The sequence below is a fragment of the Pituophis catenifer genome, unplaced genomic scaffold, assembly GCF_029215685.1.
Source record: "Pituophis catenifer annectens isolate HBS135680 unplaced genomic scaffold, rPitCat1.0.hap2 SCAF_3, whole genome shotgun sequence".
NCBI classification, from domain to species: Eukaryota; Metazoa; Chordata; class Lepidosauria; order Squamata; family Colubridae; genus Pituophis; species Pituophis catenifer.
In genome coordinates, this window is record NW_027256883.1 from 168,407,804 (window position 1) to 168,434,831 (window position 27,028).

Consider the following 27,028-nt stretch of genomic DNA (forward strand, 5'->3'; position numbering starts at 1 on the left):
CCAGTTTCAAGAATATTTTATTGCAATATGGTAAAATACCAAAAATTGTCCTAACAACAGAATTTCAAGTGACAGTGAATATCATATTGTCAAACATATATATATCTATATATATCTAAAATGCATTCTCCTCATTTCCAAACTTGTATGAAGTTCTAATAGATAACAGACTTCCATTTATCAGAAATGTTGATGGCACTTTGATTATGACATAACCAGGCTAAGCATAGGGAAAGGGGAAATAAAAAATTAAAAAAGCCTTTTTTGGTAAATATGTGGTGTTTTGAGTTCATTCACAATCACGACAATGCCAAAATGGTGAAAGATGTCATGACTTCATAATCCAAGTTCTTCCCTTTCATACCTGTGTCACCACATACTTTTTGTCACTTGCCTCTTCTCCCCACTGGGGATGTCTATGCATCGGTTTTCATCAACCTATTCTTCAAAGCACCTGAAGGCAAGACAAGAAACTCGAGGAGAGAACCAACCTAGAACTAAGGAGAAATTTCTTGATAGAACAATTAATCAGTGGAATGATTTGCCTCCAAAGTTGTGGGTGCTCCAACACTGGAGGTTTTTAGGAAGAGATTGGAATTTGTTTGAAATGGTATAGGGTTTCCTGCTCAAGCAGGGAATTGGACTACAAGACCTCCAAGGTCCCTTCCAACTCTGTTATTCTTGTAAAGCTAGAGGGCTGAAGAATGGACTACCACTAGAACTCAAATGCAAAGTTTGCTTCCATCACTATAGTTCACCTATGCTTAGTAATTCTCAAAGTGATCTTTCATAAAAGCAGCATTTAGGGGGGAAACAACCCAACACAGTTTTCCTGAACAATCATGGATTCAATTCTCAACACCAGTGCAGTCTGTAGCTCATCATATTGTAAACTCTTAGGGGAACATTTTTCATCTTTTATCCCCCTTACATTATTAATGCAGGTAATTGCATTATATATTTTTTTTTACTTACTCCCACTCCATACATCCTTTGCATGCAGTTCTCCTGCCTGCCTTTTAAAAGGGGTTTGGCAGTATAGACAAGAAGGATTTTACATACAAGTATAGCAGCAAGTGTTGGGTGTACTCTGAATGTGAATGACTTCTACAATGGCTAATCAAAGTAAGCAACCCAGAGGTATGAAGGAGAATGAGGAAAGAATATTAAGGCACTATTTTATATGGCAAGATGGGACAAACCAGACTGCTAATGTCCCTTAATTCTGCAGTTTTACAAGATCGAATTCTTACAATAAATAAAGCAGCTCATAGATCTCACAGGAATAAGCAAAGGCAACCAGGTGCAAGTAAAATTTATCCCTTCAGGCCTCCCCACATTTTTACTATGACAAGCAGCACCTTTATAAGCACCTACAAAAAGCAAGCACACCCCCCACTCATTCTCAAATGAAGGGCTCAAGGATTGTGCTACTCTAGATGTTCAAAGAATTAAGACATCCTTGGCACTGAGTGAAGCTGGAAAGGGATTCCAGTGCTGTACTCTATATTGTTTGGGCTCTTATAATGCCCACCAATGGCAGCCTGAGCAAAACAGCTTTAGCCAAGGAAGTTTCAGGTGAACGTCACCAAGTCATTATGGAAGGTGAAGGTGATTCAGGCAACGAAAGTGCATTCTCTCCCTTGACTCACATGCAATAGGCATGTAGCGAAGATTGAGATAAAGTAGCAGTATATCAGCAGTGCCCCACCAATGAAGCGACCCAAACTGATGAATCTTTTGAACGGATGCTATGCTCACTCATCCTTCCCAAGTTTTAAGTTTGATATAATTACCCCAGAAGGCTCTCCTGATCCTTGGAAACCCAGGCTAGCAACACAAACGGTCCTACTGCAAGAGTCCCACCCAAGTCTACTACAACCCAGTCTTATTAGAAATATGGTATCTACTGGGGAAATTCTCTCAGTTAATCAGTGATGGCAGAATGTTCCAGGGGCCCTTTTCGTTCTGAGAATTGGGTGGTGGTCACCAAGAGGACTTGTTACAGGTTGACATCTGTGACATCCGTAGGTGTGCTGGTCAAGCTGACTTCCTGGCTCTCCAGGTAAGTTGCATTCTTGGAGGGGCTATATTCTTGCTGAGGCTGAGATATTCGTTTCAGGTTATCAGCTAAGGCAGCTTCAATCTGCTCCTGACAAGCTTTCAAGCAGTCCTGAAAGAGGAGAGGAACAAAGAAGAGTTGTTCATGTCCACATTTTGCACCCTTCATGCCTTTTTTCAGCACAACCAAACATCTTCAAATATTTGAAGCATTTGTGTTAGGTACACTGACACTGGAAAGTTCCAAGGGAGAAGCACAATCAATGACTGGTTTGTTAAAGTTACTACCAGGGACAAATAAATGCAATTTATACCAGCTAGTTTAACTAGAGATTTGTATAGAAATTGGCAACATAGGGCCACCTAAGACCATTCATGGTTTTATCATCTGAAGAAGGGTCACTCCAAATAGCCAGATCAAGTCTGATTCTTGTAACAGTGAACAAAGAATGCTGGAGTGGTACTGTTGTTCTATTTTGGCCTTCATACAGCTGAGGGACACATCAAAAATTGTTGCAAAAGTAGAACTACAAGAATTCAGCATGATTACAGTTAAATATTTTTAATCGTTTATTTATGTGCACATTAATTTATTTCCCTCAAAGAAGTATTTCCTGGTGTACTGGGAACTTTAAGGAAATCATGCCAAGAAACAGTCTGCAACTCATTTCTACAATGTTTGCAGAAAAGACACACTTGTATTGAAGTATGTCTTGCACAGGATTGGAGAGGAAAAACTGCTAGAAATACACATTATTGGTGAGCTATCTAGTGAGAAGTATTACCATAATATTTGAAATGGTCAATAGTTCCCTCCTCCCAAGAATTCGAACGTGCTAGATTGCCTGTGACTGTATTCTCCAGAGAGTACTGTTACTGCATTTATCTTAATGCAAGGGAAAATCTTGACCTTCAATTTGGGAGGGCCTATATGCAGCAACAATTTTTCTCAGGGAAACGTGGAAACCCCTTCCGTTCTGCAATGAATCACAGTGGTAAGCCCTAAGTATAGCTTGCTGCATCTTCTGCTATAAAGCGAAGGACCATCTTCTTGCTCTAGCCTAAAACACAATGATTCTCTGCAGGTCTTAGGGGTTTGAGTGGATCCTCAACAGGCTCCTTGAGGCTGCTCAGTTTGCAGGATCCTGTCATGTACTGTATACAATCTTACAAAGAATCCTCTGATGGTTCTTAGAATCTGACAGAGGATGTGGCAAGTAAAAATAGCAACACCCAAGCTCTTTTCCTCCAAGACAGTTCCAGTAAACGTGGCCTCTAAAACCTCTTTTAACACCCATCAAAAGCTTAGTAAAGCCCACCCTAAATCACTTGGCCAGCTTGCAAGCGGATGATAAGGAAATACAGGAAGGATTGATTATAGAATTTAGAATGTTGGACGTCTCATGATAAGTTTCTTCTCTGAAAGGGATTATTGTATGTTTCTACTTCTAGCTCCAACAGACAAAACTTTAATGATCAAGCATGAACACAATTCTCTGAGAGAAATAATTATTCCTATTTTGGTACATAACCCAGATTTCAGTTGGTCAAACATCAAGCTTAGTGACAAAACAAAATCTCTCTCTTAGAGAAAAAAATAAATGGACTGAAATGACAACCCCACTTCCACAAAGGCAAGGAATGCTGAAGCAGAGGGTGGATTTACATAGACCCTCTTTGTGTTTTTTTTTAAATTTACTCATGCAGGGATTGAGGGAACTAGAAGGGATTTGTGTGAGGCAGCAGTACAGGTGGGCTGTGGTCCTTTGTGGATAATGCTTAAATCTCAAATATCTTATGCTGCTTCAGTCCTACTTCAAGACATTCTCACACAAGTCTCTAAGAACTTCAATGATACTCAAATAGAACATTGCAACAATAATTGTAGCTTCTCTTTTCCTCATGTTTTGGCCTTGTGATCCTTTGCCAGAACACTAGCAATGTCTGGTATTTTTTTTTTTTGGGGGGGGGTGGTATGTTTTAAAAACTGATCTGAAACCCTGTTTGCCATTTAGTATGCAGCAATATAGTGTTGGATGGATCAAGGGTCTATTTCTTGTAAAACATGTCCTAGATTCTCATGACTTGGGACTGTTGTTTAAAAACATCATGCCCATTCAAAGCACCTATTATCAGTGGTGGCAAACCTTTTACTCACCGAGTACAGAACAGATACGTGCTTCACATGCTTTGCATACTTGTGGCTCCTCCCCATGCACTGCGCATGCAACCGCACCATCTGCACATGCGCACAGCTTTTGTGTGTGCGCCCATGCGCTGTGCAACAACACCATCTCTGCATGCACTAGTTTTGTGTGGCTCCCCATGCGCTGCACATGCAATTGCACCATTTGCGCATTCATGTGGGTTTTGCACACACGTGGATGCCGTCTAAGCATGAGCTTACTGCGTAAAAGTACTCTTGCGCGAATGCTCAGGAGAGCTCTGGAGACCAGGTAGGTCCCCTGAATTGCGTGCATGCGCACCGGGGCGCATGCGCAGCTGCAGGTGAGTTGGGCGACAACTTGCGTGCCCAGAAAGATGGCTCTGTGTGCCACCTCGGGCATGTGTGCCATAGGTTCGCCATCACAGACCAATATATTCTCGACTCTTGTTCTAGAATCTTAGACATCTGATACATCTAGTGAATTGTATGCAAGAGACACTAGGGACTGGCATGGGCGATTCTAAGAATTAAATGCAAGTGGGAGTGGATGGACAGGTGTGAAAGATGAAAGGGGTAGAAAGTATGTACAGGTCCTCCAAATGCTAACCTGTTCTTTGTTGTTTTGGAATCTGTCTCATTGTTTCTATTTTTATACAATCTAAAAATTAAGTATGTGAAAAGAATGGAAATGTCACAAAATTTTAAAACTAGTTCCTGATTACATGTTTTATGATAAACTGTCATTCAAAAATTGGAAGAATGTATGTCCCTCTCCTTATAAATCTCAGTCGGCACTCTAGATTCACTATAAATGCAAAAAGCAGGTTTAAAAGCTATTTTCAAAGAAACAGGAAGGTTCAATAAAACAAAACAACTGGAAATAGTTCAAATCTCTGCTTGATGCCTCTACCCACTAAATCTTCAGCTGAAACTTAGTAAGAATATCAATTAGGGCAAGAGAAAACACCAGCTTTTTTTTACAGCATCTTACAAGCTTCAGTTAGAAGATAAAAGCTCAAAGAATGCAAAAAGTGGGAAAGAAACTAAAAAGCACTGGACAGTAAAAAAAAAAAAAAAACCCAATTGACAAGATAAAACATGGCATTCCAATTCAGGCAAGAACTAACTACAGCATGGGGCCTTGAAATCCTCACTTCTTCTCTTTATGAGATGTTCGTCTTTTGTAATCCTCTATACTTTCCACCTGTCCTTTACTGTTTTCCATCAACTCTGCTCATAGGCTCAGCATTCAAATCTGATTTCCAGACTCACTCTCATTCACAGAGCAGCTTGCGAGCAGCTGACCTTGGACAGTTCAGAAAGCATGGGGCAAAAAGCCAAAAACCTTACCAAACATGTTCTTCACTTCATGGTTGTCATGCAATTTACTACTAGATCTGCAAGACAGGCACAATTCACCAGCTCCTGCTTTCCCTGTTGGTTTCAGTCATGTAACAGAGTATTCAGAATGTCAAATTTGCTTTTCCTAGCAATCTGAGAAGGCAACCCGGGAGGACTCTGGAATGCCACCTGAAGTGTACTTCTCTAGACTCCATATTTGTCTGTGGTAAAAATCCTACATTGACCCATATGAATAGTAATTAAGCCAATTCCAAGCCTGTCCTCATTCACCAACTTAATCTCCAACATCTATCTGTTCGGATGAATTTCTGTTTTTCAAAGACACCCCCCCCCCTTGCAAAAGAAAAGAAGAAATAACTAATCTGGCACATCAGGTAAATAATCAATGGAAGAACCATCTGCAAATATCCAGCAATCATGAACTCAGTGGTAGGTCAGAAGCTGCCACAATACAACAAGAAAAAGCAGTTGGGTTTTAGAGAACAGCCAATTTGTATAGCAACCCCACTGAGTACTGCAGAGTCACAACTGTTTTGACTTAACAGTGAAAAGGCAGCTCTGGCTTGGGAATCCAAGGATGCAGAGCAAGGAGAGGGAGCTTGCCAGGAGAACAGATGTCTTCCAGGGACAGCCATGTAATCTTTGCATTGGCCAGGCAAAGAAAGGCTCTACTGTCCCCCATTTCTGAAGATGACAGGCTTTCTGAACTGGGCTGTAACTGAAAAAAGACTCAGACACATTAATAATATAGTCACATGTGGCGGACAGTCAGTGGCTGCATATAAAATCTTTTCCCAAATTAAGTAATTTCTGAAATGTCAGGGGCGACTGGGTGGCTTATATATGTATAAAATGAATGACAACTTTTTCAGAGCTCAGAACAAGAATCTGAAACAACTAATTAGGTGCTTCTGCTTGCCGAATTAACATTTCTCCTTTCATCTGTGGCTTCTCATAATGCATCTGCTCTTCCAGACACGCCTTCATTCTAGGCTTCCAAACGTAACTTTTGAACAGCCACCCAAAGTCACTTTATCTCTGAAATGGGTGGCATAGAAATTTAATAAATAAACAAACAGCTCCTGTGGTAGAGGAAAGACTGTAGAAACTTAGCATAATGGCTTGTACAATATTGACAGGCAGGATAACCAGGAAAAAAGGAGCTGGAAGATCTACTATGTCCAAAATCTAAGCAGAACACATGATCAAAGGAACCTATTCTCTTGCTCTTAAGATTCTATCTATTTTAATAAAAAGATGGCATGATGAACAACCCAATAGGAAAAAGCTGGTAAAGAGGACCTATGCCTTATATTTTGCAATACAAGGAATTTTTAAATTCCTGTCATTCTAAGTGAACATTCCATGCAGGGTAAGGAAGTCAGACCAAAATTAGCTAATTCTATCCCTACATAGCCCATTAGTTGCACAATTAACAAAAAACTGTGGGTTTTTAAAAAAAGTTTATTTTAATCTTTTGTAATTGTAATGTTTTATACTTAGAATTGTTTTTACACCCATATGTTGGAAAGGTGGGAATTTATGAACTCCACTTCCATACTTTAAACATACCTCATAAAATGAAGTATATTTAATCCAGATTTGGGCAAGAGTAATTCACAACAATTCCTATTGAATCCTGAGGGTTTCACTTTAAACTAAAAAGTGAAAATAACAGATGAATGAATCTACCAGCAAGATTTTAACAAGGAAATATGGGTTTTATTTTCTTCAGCATATTGCCCCAATCTCCCCTTAATTCTCTGAATTGCAACTCTATAGTCATAAGCACAAGAAGTTCCTTAGGCAGAAAAATAAACTGCAAGTTTCAGTCCTAGTTCATGCCCTTTTCTCTTGTTTGTGTAGCAGTATCAGTAATCATAATTCAAAACAACTTTTGAAAGAGTTCTCTTTATTTCCCTAGATGTTTTCTCCATCTATCACATTCCTAAAAAGACAGCCTTGGTTTAGTGTGGCTAATTTTATGGCGTATAGATTGATTTGAGGTTTGATTATTGCTATATTTTTCTTTTGCTATTGTTGTTAGATGTTTCGATTAACCAATAGAAACTTGTGATGTGAGTACTTGAGTCTTTATTATCCAGGTCGCTGTTGCTGTAATATTGGATCATCAGCTTAGATTTGGCAGCTCAAAAGCTTTGTCACCAGAAACTTTTGCAAAGAGGCAGATGTCTCTAATCATCAAATAGAGGCTTAAGAAATGATTTGACAGCCTGGTGGTTTCTGAAGGAGATGCTAAATGCCATCTGTTAATATCAGATTTTCTGACCATCTTATAAACAAGAACCAATTTGGAATGCAAAGGGAAGAAGCTACAATAGCTTTCCTTGACTCAAGAAAGAAAATGTTACCATAACTCCAGTTCCCATTTTGCATGCTATTGCCTTCAAGCAAGATACTCACCACCTCTGTGCCAGTAATGCTAGCAAGCAGCTCAGTAAGTGCCTCGCCAGAAAAATGGTCAGATGAGGTAGAGAGGCCATGGACTGCTGCTCCAATGCAACCTGTAGCAATCATGGATGGTGGATACATAGCAAAGGTGTACTCTACAAATAAAGAAGAAAGAGGTATTAGGAGGAAGAGTTATGAATACATTCGTTATTTCTTTCAGCAAAGAAAAATGTCCACAAAGAAAGCTTAAGCAGATATTTTAAGATAGAAGACCAAGCAAATTAAAATTAAGCAGCACAGGTTAGAGTTTCAAGTTTCAGAAAGGAATAGAACATCTTAGCTCTTTGAACATTATTAAAAATATTTAAACTCTGCCTTATTCCTAACCAAATGGCTCATTTCAAAATTTCAGCAATGTAGAATTGGATGCTAATTTTGAAATAAGAAAAAAAAAACTTGCAGTAGAAGCAATTGATATGGGGACTTATTGCCACCAATATATTCACAGTACTTCTCCTGGAATTCACCAAGTTCACTGTCTTCTAATGGGAATAGGAGAGTAAAGATAAAGGTAAAGGTTCCCCTCGCACATATGTGCTAGTCGTTCCTGACTCTAGGGGGCGGTGCTCATCTCCATTTCAAAACCAAGGAGCCAGCGCTGTCCGAAGACATCTCTGTGGTCATGTGGCCGGCATGACTAAACGCCAAAGGCACACAGAACGCTGTTACCTTTCCACCAAAGATGGTCCCTATTTTTCTACTTGCATTTTTTACATGCTTTCAAACTGCTAGGTTGGCAGAAGCTGGGACAAGTAACGGGAGCTCACCCCATTACTTGGCACTAGGGATTCGAACTGCTGAACTGCCGACCTTTCGATCGACAAGCTCAGCGTCTTAGCCACCGCGTCCCTAATAGGAGGGTACGTTAATTAATTAACTAATTTAAAAATGAGAAGATGAGTTTTTTAAAGAGTAATTTTGGGCATTATTGTTGTTATTTTGTTGTTGTTATTGTGACACAATAATAGTGGTTAGAATGCAGTATTGCAGCAAACACTGTCCACAGCCTAGAGGTTTGCTCAAGGTTGACTCAGCCTTCCATCCTTCTGAGATTGGTAAAATAACAACCTGGATTTTGGGGAGCAATATGTGTGCCATAAAGCACTATGGGGTAGTGTTAAGTGCTATTGCTATTATTATGAAGCCTCAACGGGATGAGAAAAAATGGTAGGCTGCTTTCTTTATAAAGTATATTCTTTTGCTCCATTAAAAATGCAAAGATAACCTTGAGATTTCAGAATTTTGTGGCCTGTGACCAACCGCTACACACTTTCATAATTTTAAAGTGCCTCCCAAATTGAAAAACAGCATACTCTTAGCTTATGTAAATCATTTTGCAACAAAAATTATCATCATATTTACAGGAATCAGGAGGAAGCTTTCATTTGATGAAATCCCAGCTTCCAAGTCATCATCATCATCATGATCAATTTTCATCAGTATTTTAACAGTCAATGCTATTGCATATCAGACATTAGTATTTGATTAATCTGCCAGCTACAGAAGAAGGAACCCATTACTGCCTAAAAGGTCTTCCATTTACTCCAAAGTCACCAAAAACTGGAATGAAATCACTGGAAGTGACTGGCAGCTTCCTACAGTAGGACATGAAATCCATCTAAGATGTTTCATTAACTAACCTAAAAATAATCTATAAGGTTACATAGCTGTTTCTTTTTGATAGCATGTTACAACAAGCAAAAATGCCTCTTCCTGGAAGAAGAAAAGGCAGGTACTCTCCCTGCACATATACAAGTAGCCTTATGTGAGAAAAAGATGCATTTCCCCTCTAAGACTGTACAAGAATTCAGCAGTGACCTAATGCCCAGCTCAAATGATCAACAGGATGTGTCTTTCTTGTGATAGAAGAGAAGCTAGAGAGAGTAAGTTGATCACAGATTTTAGAAAAAAAAACCCTCTGCCATGGAACCCAATTGCCAAATGCTTCTGTGAACAAACCTCTAGGACTAAATTTGTCCTTATCATGCAAACTATCATTTTGGGATTACTATGTCATATTTCATTTTTATAGATAATGGTACACTTAAAGCTGAAATATTCACCATCCTTGCTTTCCAGAGACAGAAACCAGCTTTCAATCAATGGGGGATCCTTGGTTCTTTGAAGAAAGAAATCAGTTTACTACAGCTATCAATTAAAACAAGGTCTCTCTTTTCAAAGTTCATAAATTAAGCTGCTTCTCCCTTCCAGAGAGGCTCACCCTTTCAAACACAAACATACCTGTGGCGCACAATGCAATGAAGGTCTGGGCGTGTTTCTTTACCAAGTGCACCTTATGCTGAGGAAGCGACAGCCGATGGAGAATGTGATCCAGGAAGTCGTTTGCTATTACCATCACCAGGTCCCATTTCAGCTTCTCTAAAACCAAATATTCCCAGTCCTAAAGAGGGAAGGGAGAGATTATGCAAGAAAAACAGGAGAATTATTTAGTTATTTTTTAAAAAAAAAAATCACACAAGAAAAAAAGCCAAATCCATGAGGCTTACTGTCCTTTTCCACAAGATCCCAGCAAAAGATTACTGCTCCTTGGAATCTGTATACAGGTAGTTCTTCACTCACAACCGTTTGTTTAGCAATTGTTAAAGGCTACAATGCCACTGAAAAAAGTCACTTATGACTGGTCTTTGCACTTGTGACTGCCACAGCAACCCTACAGTCAAAGTTTGGATGCTTGGCAACCGGCATGTATTAATGATGGTTGCTGCATTCTGGGTCATGGGAATTATCATTTTCTATCTTCTAAGCCAGCCTCTGACCAGCAAGTCAATGGAGGAAGCTCAATTTGCTTAATGACCATGTGATTCACTTGACAACCTCAGTGATTCGCAAAGCAACTCTGAGGAAAAAAAGGTCATAAAATTGGATGAAACTGTCTTAATAACCGCCTTGCTTAGCAACAGAAATTCTGGTCCAACTGTGGTCACAAGCTGAGGAATACCTGTACTGCAGTATGTTTCCACCCTCCAAACTTGCCTCTTGGCAGTTTGGGCATGCAAACCTTCTGTCATTGCACCTGATGGATGCAGCATTTGTCCTCTCAAACAAACACCAGAGGAAAGAGCAATACAGGATCTTCATCTGTCAATTATGTCTTCATTCTCCTGTGTAGTCAGGGACAACTGAATACAGCCTTTTCTAGGCAAGGAACGTGTATGAGTGCTTCTTAAATTTGGTAATTTTAATTCTGCAATCACACTACAGAATTCTAAGATTTGAAATACACATCTTAAAGTGGTCAAGTTTGAGAAACACTGATGTATACTATTTATTTGCCAAATGCTATGGAAACATTTTCAATAAATTCCCCATTCTAGCAGAGGGGTGCCATTTTCTTTCTTCTTCTCTTACTTTTATCAGAATTCTTTATCTTTCTTCATCTTCCATCATCCATAGATTAACTTCTAAGTCCTATCAGCCTTGATCTGGCCCAAAATTTCCAAAATCCAAGTGTTTTAAGGGCAATTTCAGAGAGGCTGTTAATGCTTCTTTTAATGTCTTTGGCATAAAAGACCATCTCATTTTTAATCCTCTGGTTCATCTTCCAAAATCATTTCTTCCTAATTTCTTAAATGCTCTATTATAGGATAGAAAAATACCAGATTTCTTGGCAAATGGAATAACAAGAGCAATGGTATCCTATTTACCTTAAATAAAAAGGCAGCACCTCAATTTTCCCCTTTTACATTGAACAGCTCAGGTCAAGCAGTATAAAACAAACAAATTCAGAAACACATATAAAGATTTGTTTCTTCTTATAACTGGGCAGAGGCTGTTAACTCAAGATAGAGGACATTCTTTGTATGCCAAAAATTTCAGATTCTGACCCAGCATCTCCCTACGTAGGGCTGAGAGCAACTCCTTTTAAACCCTGAAGAGCTACTGCCTATGTTATCTGTCTCCCCAAGTTCTTGTTCTTAAGCAGCATACTCAAGCATGTTCCCCCACACCACGCCCGTGTTCTATTCTTCTATTTAGCTTTCAAAGACTGATTCCAAGACATAACAAATTGCTTCTCAACTCCCAGAGTTCTTCAAACAGATATAAGGACTAACCAGAAAAGCTATATGAGAAAAAGTGGCACTGTGCCTGTCCCTGATTTGCCTGCAGATTTTTACGACTTAGTCCCAATGTGCTTTTTGCAAGCTTCCTTGAAAGACTGAACATAGCCTGTTTTCTTTCGCTCTTTCAGGACAGAACATCTTCCCATTGAAGTTGGCTCCTCAAATACAGGTTACATGCAATGTCTTCTTTAATTCCTTATTAGGCTGCCCGTAGGGCCACATCACATCTGAACAGGCTCTCAACCGATTCTCCCAATCATTTGTTTCTTTTTTAGTTTAATTCCTGTTCCCTCACCTTTCCTTACTTTTCGCAGTTTCAGACAGCAAGTAATTTTAGAATTCTATAGACACATTATTTTTATGCTAATAAGGAAAAATGGCAACCAGGAGTGCAATCCTAAAACTGTACAAGCAGCCTCTACAAGTTAAGGCGCTATGGTCTCCAAGTCATAGACATCCCACTCTGACAGTAACTTTCCAAGAATGAGACAGACCTTTTTATAATGATCACAATTAGGAATCTTCTTTTTTGTTGTTGATGTTGTTGCAATAAACACTTGCTTTTATCAACTCGTAGGCAACTGCTAGGAAACATGCATGGCTCTTTTGAAAGACTTCTATTCTGTGAGGAATGTCCTAGTTTTGCACCTCCTAAATGTCTCTGTTTCCTTTTCTGTAGGTAATTCCTCATGTTATATTAACCGTGGCTTTCAAAATACAAGAGCTAGAATTTTAAAGACAATTTGACTGTCTGCAATTGTTATCAGTCTCTTCCTTAAGTAAGAATCAGGTTTCGATTGGCTCTAGTATCGATATTAACTTTCATTTAATATTGCCATGGGAGAAACAAAAGTGACTTTTGTCTGGTTTTTCAAGCATAAGGTCAGAGAGAAGCCTTCTTGGTTTATTCGGGTTTAATCTTCTCAGTTTGCACATGACTCAGAGAAATTCTTACACTGCAACTTTACTGTTGTTTTATGGAAAAACTCACCCTTCAGTTGAAAAACAGCATATTACCACATCAAGCTGAGGGAAAAAAAGGCAGAGCAACTGCCACAGATGCAGCTAGTATCAAATTTGTTCAGTGACAAATGGAGATCCTAAAATTAGGAAGAACCAATACTGTAAATAAGAAACGTCGGTGAATTTTAAGCAATGTTCTATTGATCAGAGCAGACAGCAACAAGTCAAACTTTAAGGAACTAAATTCCTTTCTGCATATCCAGAATGAGGTGATGGGCTCTTTAGCTAGTGGTCTGGACTTCAGTAATTCAAGTTGTAATGGGAGAAGAGAGAGAGACCATTTTTGAACAGTGTTCCCTACATTTTAAAAAATCTAACAAATCACGGAGGAAAAAATACTTTCTATTACAAGAAATAATCTTTAAAAAATATTTGGACTTCCGGCTGACGTTGCAGTGGAAATGGACTGGAAAATAGCGGGCTCTGATGAGCCATGCAAAATCCAGCTGGATGAACTGCTGCCGGGAGACTTTCAAGCCATAGCCGTCTTGCAGGGATGGTGAAGGAAGGAGATGCGTTTCGTGGACTGCAAGGAATTGGCAATTTGCTCGCTGGAACAGAAACAGCTCTCCCGAAGCGACAGCAGAGGGGGGGGGGAGGGGGAGGAATCTTGTGGGGCCACCTTGAAGCTGGGGCAACCAGACCTAAGAATTGAGCTGGAGCAGCGTTTGGACGGAGTGCTAGAACTGGGTGAGATAATTGCCAATTTATACTAAGAAAAAATTGAAATTGGAGTCTTAAATGAAATTCCTGCTTGGACTAGCGGTTATCTGGCATTTGGGAAAAAACCCCACACATGCGGAAAAAAGAAAAAGCAGGGACTGTAATATAAAAAGCCTAAGAAGTTGTTTTAAATCTGGAAAATTGGGAAAAGCAAAATATTTTAAAAGGGGAAAAAAGTGATTTTCGGAAAAAAAAAACAACTTATATGAGGATTTTAAACATTTCTGGATATTTTGATAATTAATTGGACTTAACAGACTATTTTGTAATGGAATAGAAATGGAGAGTGCCATCTGCTGGAGGAAAGAAAAAGTACTGTAATACTCTACTTAAATAAACAATACAAAAGAAATAGCAGCTGGAAGCCCTGACCTTGATCATATAGAAGAAGGTAATTTGGATTCTGTGAGAACATTTAAGGAGTGACTATGTTTTACATCTGAGATTTTGTTTCATTTCCCTTCTCTCATGGAAGATAGCCTTTTAATTGGATTTGACTGTTGCTGAATTTGGACAATTAATAATTGAGATCTTTTTAAATTTGTAAAACAAAGGAATAATTGAAGTAGGAAAAGAAGAAAAGAGGAGATATAAGAAAATTAAATAGACTTTAAATTTTGGCTAATTGCAAAGAGACAATTGGAGAGGTCTTAATAATCTTTTAAATTGCTACAAAATGGAATTGCAGATATAAGAAGAGTTAATTTTGATGTTTAAAAGTATGCATAAATCTTTATTAGGCAAAAAAGAAACAGAAAATTCATTGTAATTGTAAACGAGAATTGTAAACGAGAAGCAAGAAGTTAACAATGTTGAAGAGAAAATATTAAAAAATAAAAATCAGATAGATAATATTATAGAAATTTTTGGGAATGTAAAGAGTAGAGAGGAAAAGGGGAAAATTCCTCCTAAAAAAGAAACAATTAAAAGGGGAAAAGGGAAATATCTGGGAGAGACAAGGGAAAGTCTTGGTGAGGAATGCTCAAAAAGTACAACAAAAAAAGATAAAAGGAATCCAGAAGATGAAATGTAACATATATAAAAAGGAAAAAAAGAGAATTGAGAAGTTAGAGTGAGATAAAAGGTCAAGCAAAAAACTATTAGAAAATGGAAAAGATTGAGAGATGATGGTTAATGATGATGAGGTAAATATTAGTAAATATATATAATAAGGTAGATTAATGAATGGGAATGGGAAAGTAGACAATATAACAATAATAGTGAGTTTGATAGTCTTGAATTTAAATTGCTATTGTATTGGTAAGAGAGAAGAATTATAGGATATACTCTGATGTTATTTAGGTGAAAGCATTGAATATGAAATGATAAAGAAGAATGTAAAGAGAATAATATGGCAAAAGTTGAAATAAGATATGGTGAAAAATGACTATAAATGATTATATCAAAAAGACGAGTGAATAGAATTTGTTTATATTAAATCTCAGCAGACAGAAATGTGAAAATAAGTAATTTGATAACATTAATTTTGATAACAATGTAAAAATGAATATTTAAAATGTCAATTGTAAAGAGAACAATGCTGAAATCATGTAAGCGATTATTATTGTAAAGAAGAATGAATAGAACTTGTTTGTGATAAACCTCAGCAGATGGAAATGTGAAAATAAGTACTTTAACATTATTTTGATAACAATGTAAATTAAGATGAATAATTCAAATGCTAATGATTGGGAAAAAGGAATTAAGAGACATACTTCTGGACATGAAGAAAGATGGTAAATAACTGGAATAATTGAAACTGAGGAGAAATATAAGGCGTAAAATGATCTTATTGTAAGTAAAATTGAAAATGATAAAGAATTATGGAAAGAGAACATGGCAGAAGTTGAAATAAGACAGGGTGAAAAATTACTAATTTGTGATAAAGGACTATATAAAAGAGATATTTAAAAAATGGGAAGATTAAAATACATTTTAACTATGATTATGTATAAGATGTGGCCCGGTCAACACTGTTCATAAAATATGTATGATGAAAGAAAAAAATTAATAAAACTTGTATTTAAAAAAATATTCAAAAATTATTTTGATTTAAATTTATACCAGTAAAGTGCCTTGGGAAAAAAAGCCAGGTAAATGTTATTGTTCCCCAAGTCATAAATGAAGATTGGCTAAGTGTCTAAGGACTTTTGTAAAATAATAGCTCCCTATCTATGGAGCAGACTGGACCAACTTCAAGATCAACAGTCCAAAGTGCTGGACAGGCCAGATGGTTAATGAACAAATGCTGAAAGTAAATCCCATCAAGCTGAAGACCTTGTGACCTGCTGACACGAAATACTCTTTGTAACTATCTTTTCAGCTAAACATGCATGCAGCAAATTGGCTCAATGAATGAAGTGCACAACAGCTTAGATAATACCCGTGGACGGAAATCCAGCTTCCTTCAAGGGGATAAATTCCTTGTTGCATCATTTCCTTATACTAAGAATAACTTCAGCATGATTTTGAGCACTGAACTGGTGTCAAGCAGGCATCCTCTTCTTCCCAAGAGGAAATCGGTCTTGCTAAGAAAGTGAGATAGCTTTCCTTCCAGGAGCTGGCAGATAAATTGCCAGGATACAGCCATTGTCCAAACCATGATAAAGTTGCTTTCTCTCTTCTTTCCCTGGATCACTCTCGCTGCCCAATTGTGAAAGAAAGAAGCATGGGACATTATTAGCACACAGGAGGGAAGTGGTTGGGTAAGTGAAGAATTAACACTCTCAAACCCAAAAGCAGATGCCATCCTGCATGACTCAAAGAAATAATTGACCTATCTTCTTAGTGTTGGTGAACTTCAAAGAGCAGAATGGAAGGCATTCCACAGTCCAGTCACAGAATACAGGATATCGGTTTCACAGATGATTTTGGATTCTTCTTCCATGTAAGAAGATCAAACTCCTAACACAATTTGATGTTTATGCCTTTGTGTATATATATTTCAAACAGAACTGGTGGCCAGATTCAAAGTACTGGCAACAAATATATTTTCATTCACCATACTGATCAGAACAGTTATGTAATCCAAAAGGAAAGAAACTGAGTTTAGAGGCTGAGTTGAGAAGGATGTTATCACCTTTTCCTTCTGAAACTTCATTATTGTTAAATAAATCAGTTGGGGTTCTACTGAGTTTCCTGCACTTCTGCACATTTACAGGAGCAGAGTGGAATCAGGATGAGACCCAGGCCCTGACCTTATTGGTGATCTGAAATCAAGACGAATACCAGAGATCTCTATGAGTAGATGGGTTACATAAATGCATGGCTAATCTAAAAATGTATGAATGAATGATGGCAATGGGTAACTTTTGTTTCATAGAAAACCTAAAATGTCTAACAATAATGATAATTTCATTCTTAATTGTCCATGATAATACAACTCCCTCCCTCTTTGATCAAATGCAAACCAATGGAGTAGACAGTGAATGCTCAAGTAAATAATCTTTGAGGAGTTGAAAAAGGAGATCCATGAAATGTCCAATGACATTAAGAAAAAATATACCTATTCAGAAAGGATTCCTGTTCTCCTGGCCTACAAAATGTATCTAGCGAACACCTGTAGAAAACAGAGTGATAGAGAATATCTGACCCACTCCCCTTTGCTCTCCCATTACAACTCCATAATCCTCTGTAATCATGACTAATGCTGGGCTGAAGATACATATAGTACAACCAAGCTAAAGACATTAGGCATTAGCTATAGCTGTGATGGCAAACCTATGGCACGGGTGCCACAGGTGGCACTTGGAGCCATATAGGTGGGTACGCGAGCTCAGCTCTGGCACACATGCGTGCGCCAGCCAGTTGATTTTCGGGCCTTCTGGGCCCACCAGAAGTCAGGAAACACGCTGTTTCCAATCTTCGGAGGAAGGCTGTTCTTGCCCTCCCGAGGCTCCTAGAAAGGCTCTGGAGCCTGGGGAGAGTGAAAAATGGACCTACTGGGCCCACCGTGCCATCGCGTGCCAAAAGCAGGGGGAGCATGAGGGGGGGCAGGGCGCATAGAATTATGGATGTGGGCACACGTGCGTGTGTCCCCTCCGCTCCCCCCCCACTTTTGGCACGCGATGGCAAAAAGGTTAGCCATCACTGAGCTATAGCTTCTTTGAAGGAACCAGTGCCATGCTGACAAGGAAAGTAATTTTAAAATCTGACTTGTTATATATTTAAATCTGATTTCTTTAAAGAATATCAATATTACATGTTCAATAAAAAAAGTATACATGCAAAGGTGTTAAAAGTCTACACACCTTCATATTTGTTTATATTTGAATCCAAAGCTCTTTGTCAAACAATCTAAGCTATTTCATTCTTTTACCTAGAAAAGCAACTAAGGACAAGAGAAATAGGCTTTGAAGAACAGACATTATTATATATGAGACAGTAAGCTACACAATGTATCTATTATTATTTGGCTACTTATCTATGCGGTATTTAACTTTGATCATTGAAAACAGCAGGCAGAGCAATTCTTCCCCTGTATGCCTTGATTGATGGATGCTGAAATGGAGATAACTCCACTGCCTGACAAGCAAACAAGCTCTGACAGTTCAATTATACTTCTAGGGAGATCCATGGCATCCCTCTACTGCCAGTGGAGCTCCTTCTCGAGAAGTACCCCACCCCCAACAGACATCTGGGACAGGATGGAGGTTACATAGCAACTTGCTATGATCAATATCCATATGATAAGGATATAATATCCTTATATCAACCATTTCAGATCCAAATTCCTTGAGGAAATATGAGGGTAAAAAAGTAGAAAGCTGTTTTAGAACAATTATTTAATTCAGGCCATTTTCCAGTGATAGATTACATTCCTTTGAATTAAATCAACCCATCCTGCTGACAGAAGCTTGTCACATTCAATGGATAAGAATCCTGCAGAAGCTCCTCAAAGGTTAGACACAATTTATTACTCTGAGAAGTTAGGTAAAGCCTAGTATACATTTCTCAGCTCGGTTAGCAGGATAGGCAAACTCTTCAAGTATCTCATTAATTCATTCTTGAATTTCTCTTTTTTCTACCTGTAATTTGATGTATCTGCAGAGTCTTGAGTGAGAATTTTGGGATTAAGTGAACCCAAGTGGAGCAGAGATGCTTGCTTCTTTGTAAGAAAGACTCGGCAGAAAGGTAAAGTACAGGAAGAGACCTAATAACTAGTGGGCCAGGTGTCACGATAGGAGAAGCTTCTTAGGCTATGCAGAATTAGGCCATGGGTGATGAGTAGCAACTTGCTAGTTTCAGGCAAGATTTTTCCATCTGGTCAGGAGATGACATGGGTCTTCTGCATGAAAAACAAGTGCTCTGACACAGAGCAATGGCTAAGGTCTTGGAAAGCCAATTACCCTGGGTTACTTTTGAATATAGTAAGCATAGATAAGTCTGTTCTAACCATCAGCATATATAATCTTGCTTACTTTTCCTCTACCATTTTCTTAAGAGATGTGTTGGTTTCTAGAAATTCTGCACTATATTCAATCTAGTCTGAAATCTAATGAAAAGACCCCTGCAGGAACTTCAAAAATATATTTTATATAAACATTCAGAATACAGACTACATTCATATGGAGTGTCTCACTAAAAAGAGCTTCTTTATTAAAAATGAACATAGAACTTGAATCTGTAACAGGGTAACAAAGACTGTGATGTAAGTGGTGAATTGTTTTTGATAGAACTGATTGCAGCAACTTTAGGTCATTCTATTCATGAACTGCCTGATAGAAAAATTACATGTTTCCAGACTAAGTACTATAACATTGGCCATACCTTCTGAGAGAGCTGATGTTTAAATATTTAAAAAATATTTACAGGCATTCTTTTCTAATTGGTGTACTCTGCAGGTTTGAAACTATAACTACCATGAAAAATGGCTATTCTTCGATCATGTCTACATTTCACTGTCCATTTTTAAATGAGATTTTGCTAAATTTGAAAAACCTGTATTTGTCTCAACCTTCCCCAAATAGCTAGCATCAAAGGACCAGTTCTGCCCTTAACAGAAATTGCTAATCTATGTGTTTTCTTCAAATATTATTTGCTGTATGATTACTATTCATTGCAGATGAACAAAGGAATGAATTTCTTTGTAACATATCTCTTAAGAAAATGGTGGAGGAAAACATTGTACATTTGGAAAGAATATAACTACAAAGATTCACAGAAGCATAACTAGATTATGCACACATATGAAACACTCGGCTAGGCAAGTGTAACAACAGTTTGTTTGGTGATTGTTCAAAGTTACAATGACACTGAAAAAAGTGACTTATGACCATTTTTCACACTTAGGACTGTTGCAGCCATGGGCACGTGATCCAAATTCAGACACTTGGCAACTGACTCATATTTATGACGGTTGCAGTGTCCCAGGGTCATGTAATCCCCTTTTGTGATCTTCTGACAAGCAAAATCAATGGAGAAGTCCGATTCACTCAACAACTGTATTACTAATTTAACAGGTTCAGTGATTCAATTGACAAATGCGACAAGAAAGGTAATAAAATGGGGCAAAACTCATTTAACAAATGTTTTACTTCACAACAGATATTTTGGGCTCAATTGTGGTTGTAAGTTGAGGACTACCTGTACATTTCTTCCTAGTAGGGCATTTCGTACCCATTGTGGCTAAACATTGTCACCATAGAGGGAAGCTCACAAGTGCAAAAGTCTATGCTTCTTACTTATGAGTTCCAGTTTTGGGAGGAGGGGGGGAATTGTCCCATGCACATCACTTTAGTCTTGTTTCACCCAATAACATTTTCTACATAGTATGTCCATTTGGGAGTTCATATCTATCCATTCTTAAAGTAATTTGATGTGCTTAGCAAAAAGAGGCAATTTACTATTCACTTCTAACTTCAGATAATTTATGGGCAATTGCACTCAACAGGCCAGAATCAAGAGTCTAAAAATGATGTGCATGTAGAAGAGGGGAAAAAATAGATCAGGATGTAGCAGGAAAAGGAAAACCATATGATACTTAAGAAGCAACCACATTGCCCATTGCCCATCCACGATTAAGTAACAGAACAAGCCGAGTTGTAGAAATATGAAATATAACATCTAATAATGAAGGAAACTTACCAAAACTTCACATGGTGTGATGGAATTGTCTGTGTAAATGCAGAGTTTCTGTACACTTAAAGGCATGGTCTCTCGCAACTTGGAAGCCAAAAGCATGCAGACAGCTCCCAGGAGTTGCAAGTGGTTTTTGCGGGTGGGGACACAGGACAAGTAGCGATCCACATAATTCATAGCCAAAGGAAACACCTCTTCTTCACATTTTTGCTCCTCACAAACCTGATTTTAAAAAATCAGTAACAATGGGAAAGAATTTTATAAATAGGGACCACCTACCATGCCGAAAATAAATTCTTCAAAAATAGTCCTTATCAAAGCACTTTGTATTTGTAAATATGAAGGAACATATGAGAGTTAATACGTAGAATAGGGGATGTGAAAATGTGTTTTCTGTTTTTGCTTCTAGATCCTGCTATACAGTTGGTTAGGTCAAATCTGCATTACAGAATCAGTATTTGGTTTTTATAAGTCTAGCCTGATGCATCATGTGAAATGAATAAGATCCTAAATATTCAAAAGCATCTCACTACCCTAATTTCATTTACTACAGAACATTAAACCCCTTTATATCTCATGCCAATAAAAAATACCAGTGAAATAAATGGCACTTCTATGGAAGAAACCATCATATGATGACAATATTAATCAAGAATTTAAAAAGCCTATTTCCCCATCTTCTCCATTGATTAGGCTAGTTATTTATGCTGATTTATTACTGCACCAACTGAATCTTTTAAATTGACTTAACAATTAAACTGTGACTATAGCCCTTTTAACAAAAACTCATTTTTTACTGAATGACTTTCCCATATAGGAATTGGTGCTTTTTAAAATGAATGCAGTTAACTTTCCTGTTCAAGATACTGCTTTCTGTCTCAACAGTTTAAAACCATATAAATGAATTTAAATTCACAATCAGTCCTAGTATATCTGCACAGGGCTGCTTCCATTTATGACATGCCTAAGGTATAATGGGTGGAGGAATTCAAATCTCTCTTCCATTCTGGGCTCCTTACTTTCTTTTCCCCAAAAGCAATTCTTACCTACCGGTATTACAGATGATCAGGAAAGTAAGATTTTATAAGCCTGAATTTAATAACCCTAATGCATTAAAGGAATTGCAGAAAGTGATCATTTTCCCTGAGTGCTTTGATGTCTTGCAAATGAAGATAGTAAAAATATATTATCAATATAAAAGTTAAGAGTCCCGTCCTAGACTACAAATCCATTTAATTCAAAATCTTGTTTCCCACAGGAAGAAACTTAACAAATAAAACTGTGTTTCCCCCTTGCTTCACTTAGAAAAAAGCTCTACCTAATTTATTTATGCTTGTTGTACAACTATCTAATGCAATTTATTTATAAGATAAGGAAAGATTATTCTATTTCGATTTACAAGTTTCTTTTTCTGGTAGAGAAGGGTGGTTAAAATTTGTCCTTTACTAGTTGGCTATTTATTTCTCCCATTTCACCCATCTCTGGGTATTTTAGTTGTGAAAAACTGCAGATTCTAAACTGTGTTTCGATTGGTTCCTGAACGTTGTGTACAAGCAGGACTAGTGACCGGGACCCCCTAGAGGTTGCACGCCTTACTGCCAAGAAAAGGTGAACGCTCCTCGAATAAGAATCTTTCCCTTGGCTTAGCACCATCAGGGTGGTTTCTTTTAATCAGCCTAAATCGAGAAGGCGAAAACCGAGGGGCTTGGAGGCCTCATTTACTTTTTCAATCCCCCCCCCACCATAGCCTTGCCGTTTATTAAGCATCGATTCCTTCAAACCCCCCTCCCCCCCCCCCAAACGCAAACACTTCCCACCACCTCTCCCTCTGCAAAAGCCTTCCCCAAAAATGCCTGAATTTGGATCCCTCCCGCCACTACCATTAGACTCAGCTTTCCCGCTCCATCCAGGCTAACCCAAGGCCTCACTTCTTTCTAGGGAAACTTCTCCGGATTCCGGAGAAACCAGATTCCAGGGAATGAACGGAGAAAAACGTGCCATAAAGCCGCCTACAGACCTCGACGCATAACTTGCCCGAATATCGATGCCACTGAAACTAACCAGGCTTCCTTTCCGAGGGGTTGGAAAAGAAGGGGAAACCCCCTCCCCTCATTTTATAAGGCGATCGACTAAAAGGTAAGCCGGGCTGAGCCCCCAAGAAGAGAGGGTGGGTGATCGAGCGAGCGATCTCCCCTGCCCCCCCCCCCCCCGGCACAAACCTCCAACATCCAGAACGCCAACATCTTCCGCATGTACGGCTGAATCTCCTTCTGCACGCACTGGAAGTAGGAAACGCGCAGGCAGCAGCGCTCTTCCTGGCTGAGCAGATTCTGCAGGACCCGCCGGTCCCTTAACAGCTGCGGATCCCGCTTGGCCCGGATCACCCCTTCCACACACAGCAGTTCCATGTGCGCGAATTCGGAGACGGGACGGAGGAGCGATGGACAAGGAGGGAGCCGAGGCTGCGAGTGGGGGAGCCCGAGGCCACGAGGAAGGGAGAGGAGGGACTCTTCGGCTAGTCTCCGCCCGAGCGCGGGCTGGATCCAGCGGCGGTAGCGGCGACCCCAGCCAAGAAGCCTCCCCTCCCCCTGCGAGGTGCCTCCAACCTCCCGGCAGCACTGACACCAATGAATGTACGGCCACGGGTCCTTCGGAGAGGCGGAGTCGGCCTCTGGCCCACCTTCTTCTGACGGACGCCCCTTTTCTAGGCCACGCGAAAGATTTGCCATCATAGGGGCGGGGGATCCTCTTTTTTTCTCCACCCCGAGGAAGTTATTTTACCAAGAGCCAGAATGTTCTTTGCAGCAGCAGGGGCGCTGGCGGACGGATTTGTCCCGTTTTCTGGGCATTGCTTCAGGATCTTTGGCTATTCCGGCCGCCCCAACAAGGAAAGGAGGTGAAGCGAGGGGATCCTGCAGCGCGACGCTTTGCAGGTTGCCTGCCTTGCACTGGCACTTATGGATCTGGGTTCTGCGCCCTTGCAAAGCAAGGCATCAGCGGTGCTAAAGGAACCCTCGGTATTCCTGCAGTTCTCTCAAAAGATGGCATCTGCCACGAATAGGGTTATTATAACTGCCTGGTGTCTCGCAACCACATACCACCATCACCGGTCCTTGGCGCAATATCCCCATACCGAGATTGCTGCAAACCTGGGAATTGCCTGTGGCATTTTGGCTCCTCCCTTCGTTCCAACATGGCCGCTGATAAGGTGCCCTAACCCAAAGTTTCAGGACGAAGAAAGCAGCGCTCCGTTCAAGGCCATCGCTGCCCCCTCTTCCAACTTCCTCTCCCCAGAAAGGGCAGATTTCTAAACAGTAACGTGGACAGTTACTGGATGGCAGCAGAATTAGGACTGTCCTATGTTTTTGCTGCTATGAGTTGTTTGGATTTTTTGCAGTCTATATCTGATTCCTCTGACATCCGATTTTCTTTATAGACACATTCACACTTATTTCAAGGCTGCTGACCAAAATGGACAACTATTTTGCCCTGTCCCCCCCTTATTTTTTTCCTGCAGAGATTGTTTCTGCCAATCGGAGGGGGGCCTTTCCTATTCTCCTACATGCATTAATGCTTATTTAACTAAACTAAACTTCTGAACTCTTAGTTCAGAAACTAAGACATTTCTGAACACCTGAGACAACAGAGCACAACTTGGATTTACAGCAAAACATTGTAGTGTTCATATTTATAGTCACTGTCTTCCATTCCTCCCTTTTCTTTTTCCCTTGTTTTAATATTACGGCAGCTAATCAGCAAACTCATTCTATTGTGAATTTTAGGGGAATCACCTCTGAGAAAAGATTGATTTTCTTTTCTTTCTTTTCTGCAAACCTTGGAGTTCTGAACATGCTTTTCCTTTTCTGGATATAGTAGATGGATGATACTGTCTTGACATAATAATTATCACTACAAAACCAGAAATTCCTGTGAGGAACCCAGGCTGCAAAATGAAAACATTAGTGTTGCACATGCCCTAATTTCATAGTCATGGTCATATTGCAATATTATCTTTGTGCCAATAAAGAAGAATATTTGTAGCTCAGGGTTGAAACCGGGTCCTTGGTGCTCTCTGAGTTTGATGATGTTACCTAGTTTGGATAATGAAAGAAAACAACCAAGCTCAGAAAGCACCAAGAACCCCTCAATACGGTATTATGCAAGAAAACAACCAAGCTCAGAAAGCACCAAGAACCCCTCAATACGGTATTATCTTTGCTTGCTGTAGCTTATTTTTATCATTTGAAGGCTACAAGAAACTTAAACGACAAACCCATAGCTAAATCTTTCTTGCGGTGAAAAGATAAAATGAGTGACTGCTTCTTGTCTAGCACCTATACCAGCAAAATATTTGTTAAATGTTAGCGATGAAAATGGCCATTTCACAGATTTTGCCCAGTTGGATGGTCGAAGGAACACTTTTTCAACAAAGGAGCTTATAAACAATCCTGTTTTTGATCAAAAGGAAAAAAAAGAGATAGAGCCCACCTGCTATCCCTTGACAAAGGACTTCTAAGTCATGGAAGGAGCTACCGTAAACATCCCTGCTAGATCAGACCAAGTATTCTACTCCCTTAATGGTCAACTTGATGCTATTCATATCCTCTTGCTCATCGTCACCAGCAACTGCTATTTAGAAATTTCTAATTCCAGTATAAAATCTTCAACCTAGGCGATCATATATTAGTCATCCATACATTTGGCTGATTCCTGTCCAAGTTGCTTTGACATGAATACTTTCACATGAGGACTGTCAGTTCAAAACCAGCTCAAAATATTTGCCATCTCTTGATGTCTATGTTTGAATTAACGGGATTTATATCTGGCTCTGCTCCAGTGTTTTAAAAATAGGAGTAAAATTAACTTTTAAAAAAGCAAAAATACTGCAGCATTGGGGCAGCCTCTTTCCCCATTTTCAGGAATGTTGGCCTTGCCTTGTCCTCTTGACTTCTGTGCTCCAGGCCTTTGAAAGGGAAATGATGACTTGATGCCAACCAGGTGCATGCACATAGCACAAAGTAGATCTGCGCAGGTGCATATGCAATTTATTTTATTTTCCTTTTGTATGAAGTGAGTGAGAGATTTTTGGTGCTGCCAGACTTAAAGCAATCCAGAGAGGTGTCAGTGATTTTTGTTCCTTCCAAAGTTGGCATGTAGATCTCTTAAACAACTTTTGACAGATGGGCGAGGAGGAAGTACTGCCAATAGGATATTGTGCCATGCAATATTCTCTCCAGTGCTTTTTTAAAAAATGAGAAGAATCAGTGCCATGAAAGAAATACTCATAAAATATGGAGAAATTACTGCAAATATCAAGAATAATATAAACTGGGTTATAACATTAAGATATAAATCCATCAGTTCAAGTGTTCTGTGTCACAAAGAGAAGATTTTTATATCAATCTCATATCCAGGATTCTAATACCGTACCTTTTCCTTGAGTTTCATAAAATCTTCCAATCTCTATGATGATGTAATATATGAAGAATCCAGGAGTGAAATGCTGCCTAAGACAAACCAACCAATGGAATTTAAACTACAATTAATATCCTTTTTTTCTTTTCTTTTTCTTTTTTGATGATCTGCATCATCTGCTTTGTGCAAAGGATTCAAGTTTTACATTTTCTGTGAAAATATACCCAGGCTAACTTATTAGCCAAACATTGGGAAAGCAGAATGCTGAACCTTTGCCACTTAACATTTTCTGGATTCAGTATTTTGAAACTAAAGATTCAAGCCATCCACTATACACATCCACAATCTTCCAACTCAGATTGGCTTTAACAGATCCTGGAATATTCTGAAGCTAAACCTAGTAACACTTAGGGGAACAGAAAGGAGGGGAAAAGAAAGAAGCTGTTGCAAAACAGGCAGTTCTGCCTCCAGATCATGACTTTGCAAAACTAGGATACCCAAAGATACATTATCAGACCCAAATGGCAAGTTAAAGACACCAGCAGCTTCCAAAACTGCACCAAATAGCACTTTGGGAAGAAGAAAACAAGGGGGGGGGGGCGGAGACTGTTCACCACGGATGAAAGAAAAAAAGTTCCTTGCT

General features: G+C 39.1%; 1 protein-coding gene across 1 annotated transcript; it reads right to left on the bottom strand.

Moving 5' to 3' along the window:
• Positions 1-23,570, bottom strand: CCND3 (cyclin D3). The gene is made up of 5 exons (XM_070941519.1): positions 23,190-23,570; positions 20,977-21,192; positions 10,304-10,463; positions 8,015-8,157; positions 1-2,173 (listed from the first exon to the last, which is right to left on the bottom strand). Exons 1-5 carry the CDS (start codon positions 23,376-23,378, stop codon positions 2,003-2,005), a joined length of 879 nt encoding a protein of 292 aa, XP_070797620.1. The 5' UTR covers positions 23,379-23,570; the 3' UTR covers positions 1-2,002.
• Between the last annotated feature and the right edge of the window lie 3,458 nt (positions 23,571-27,028).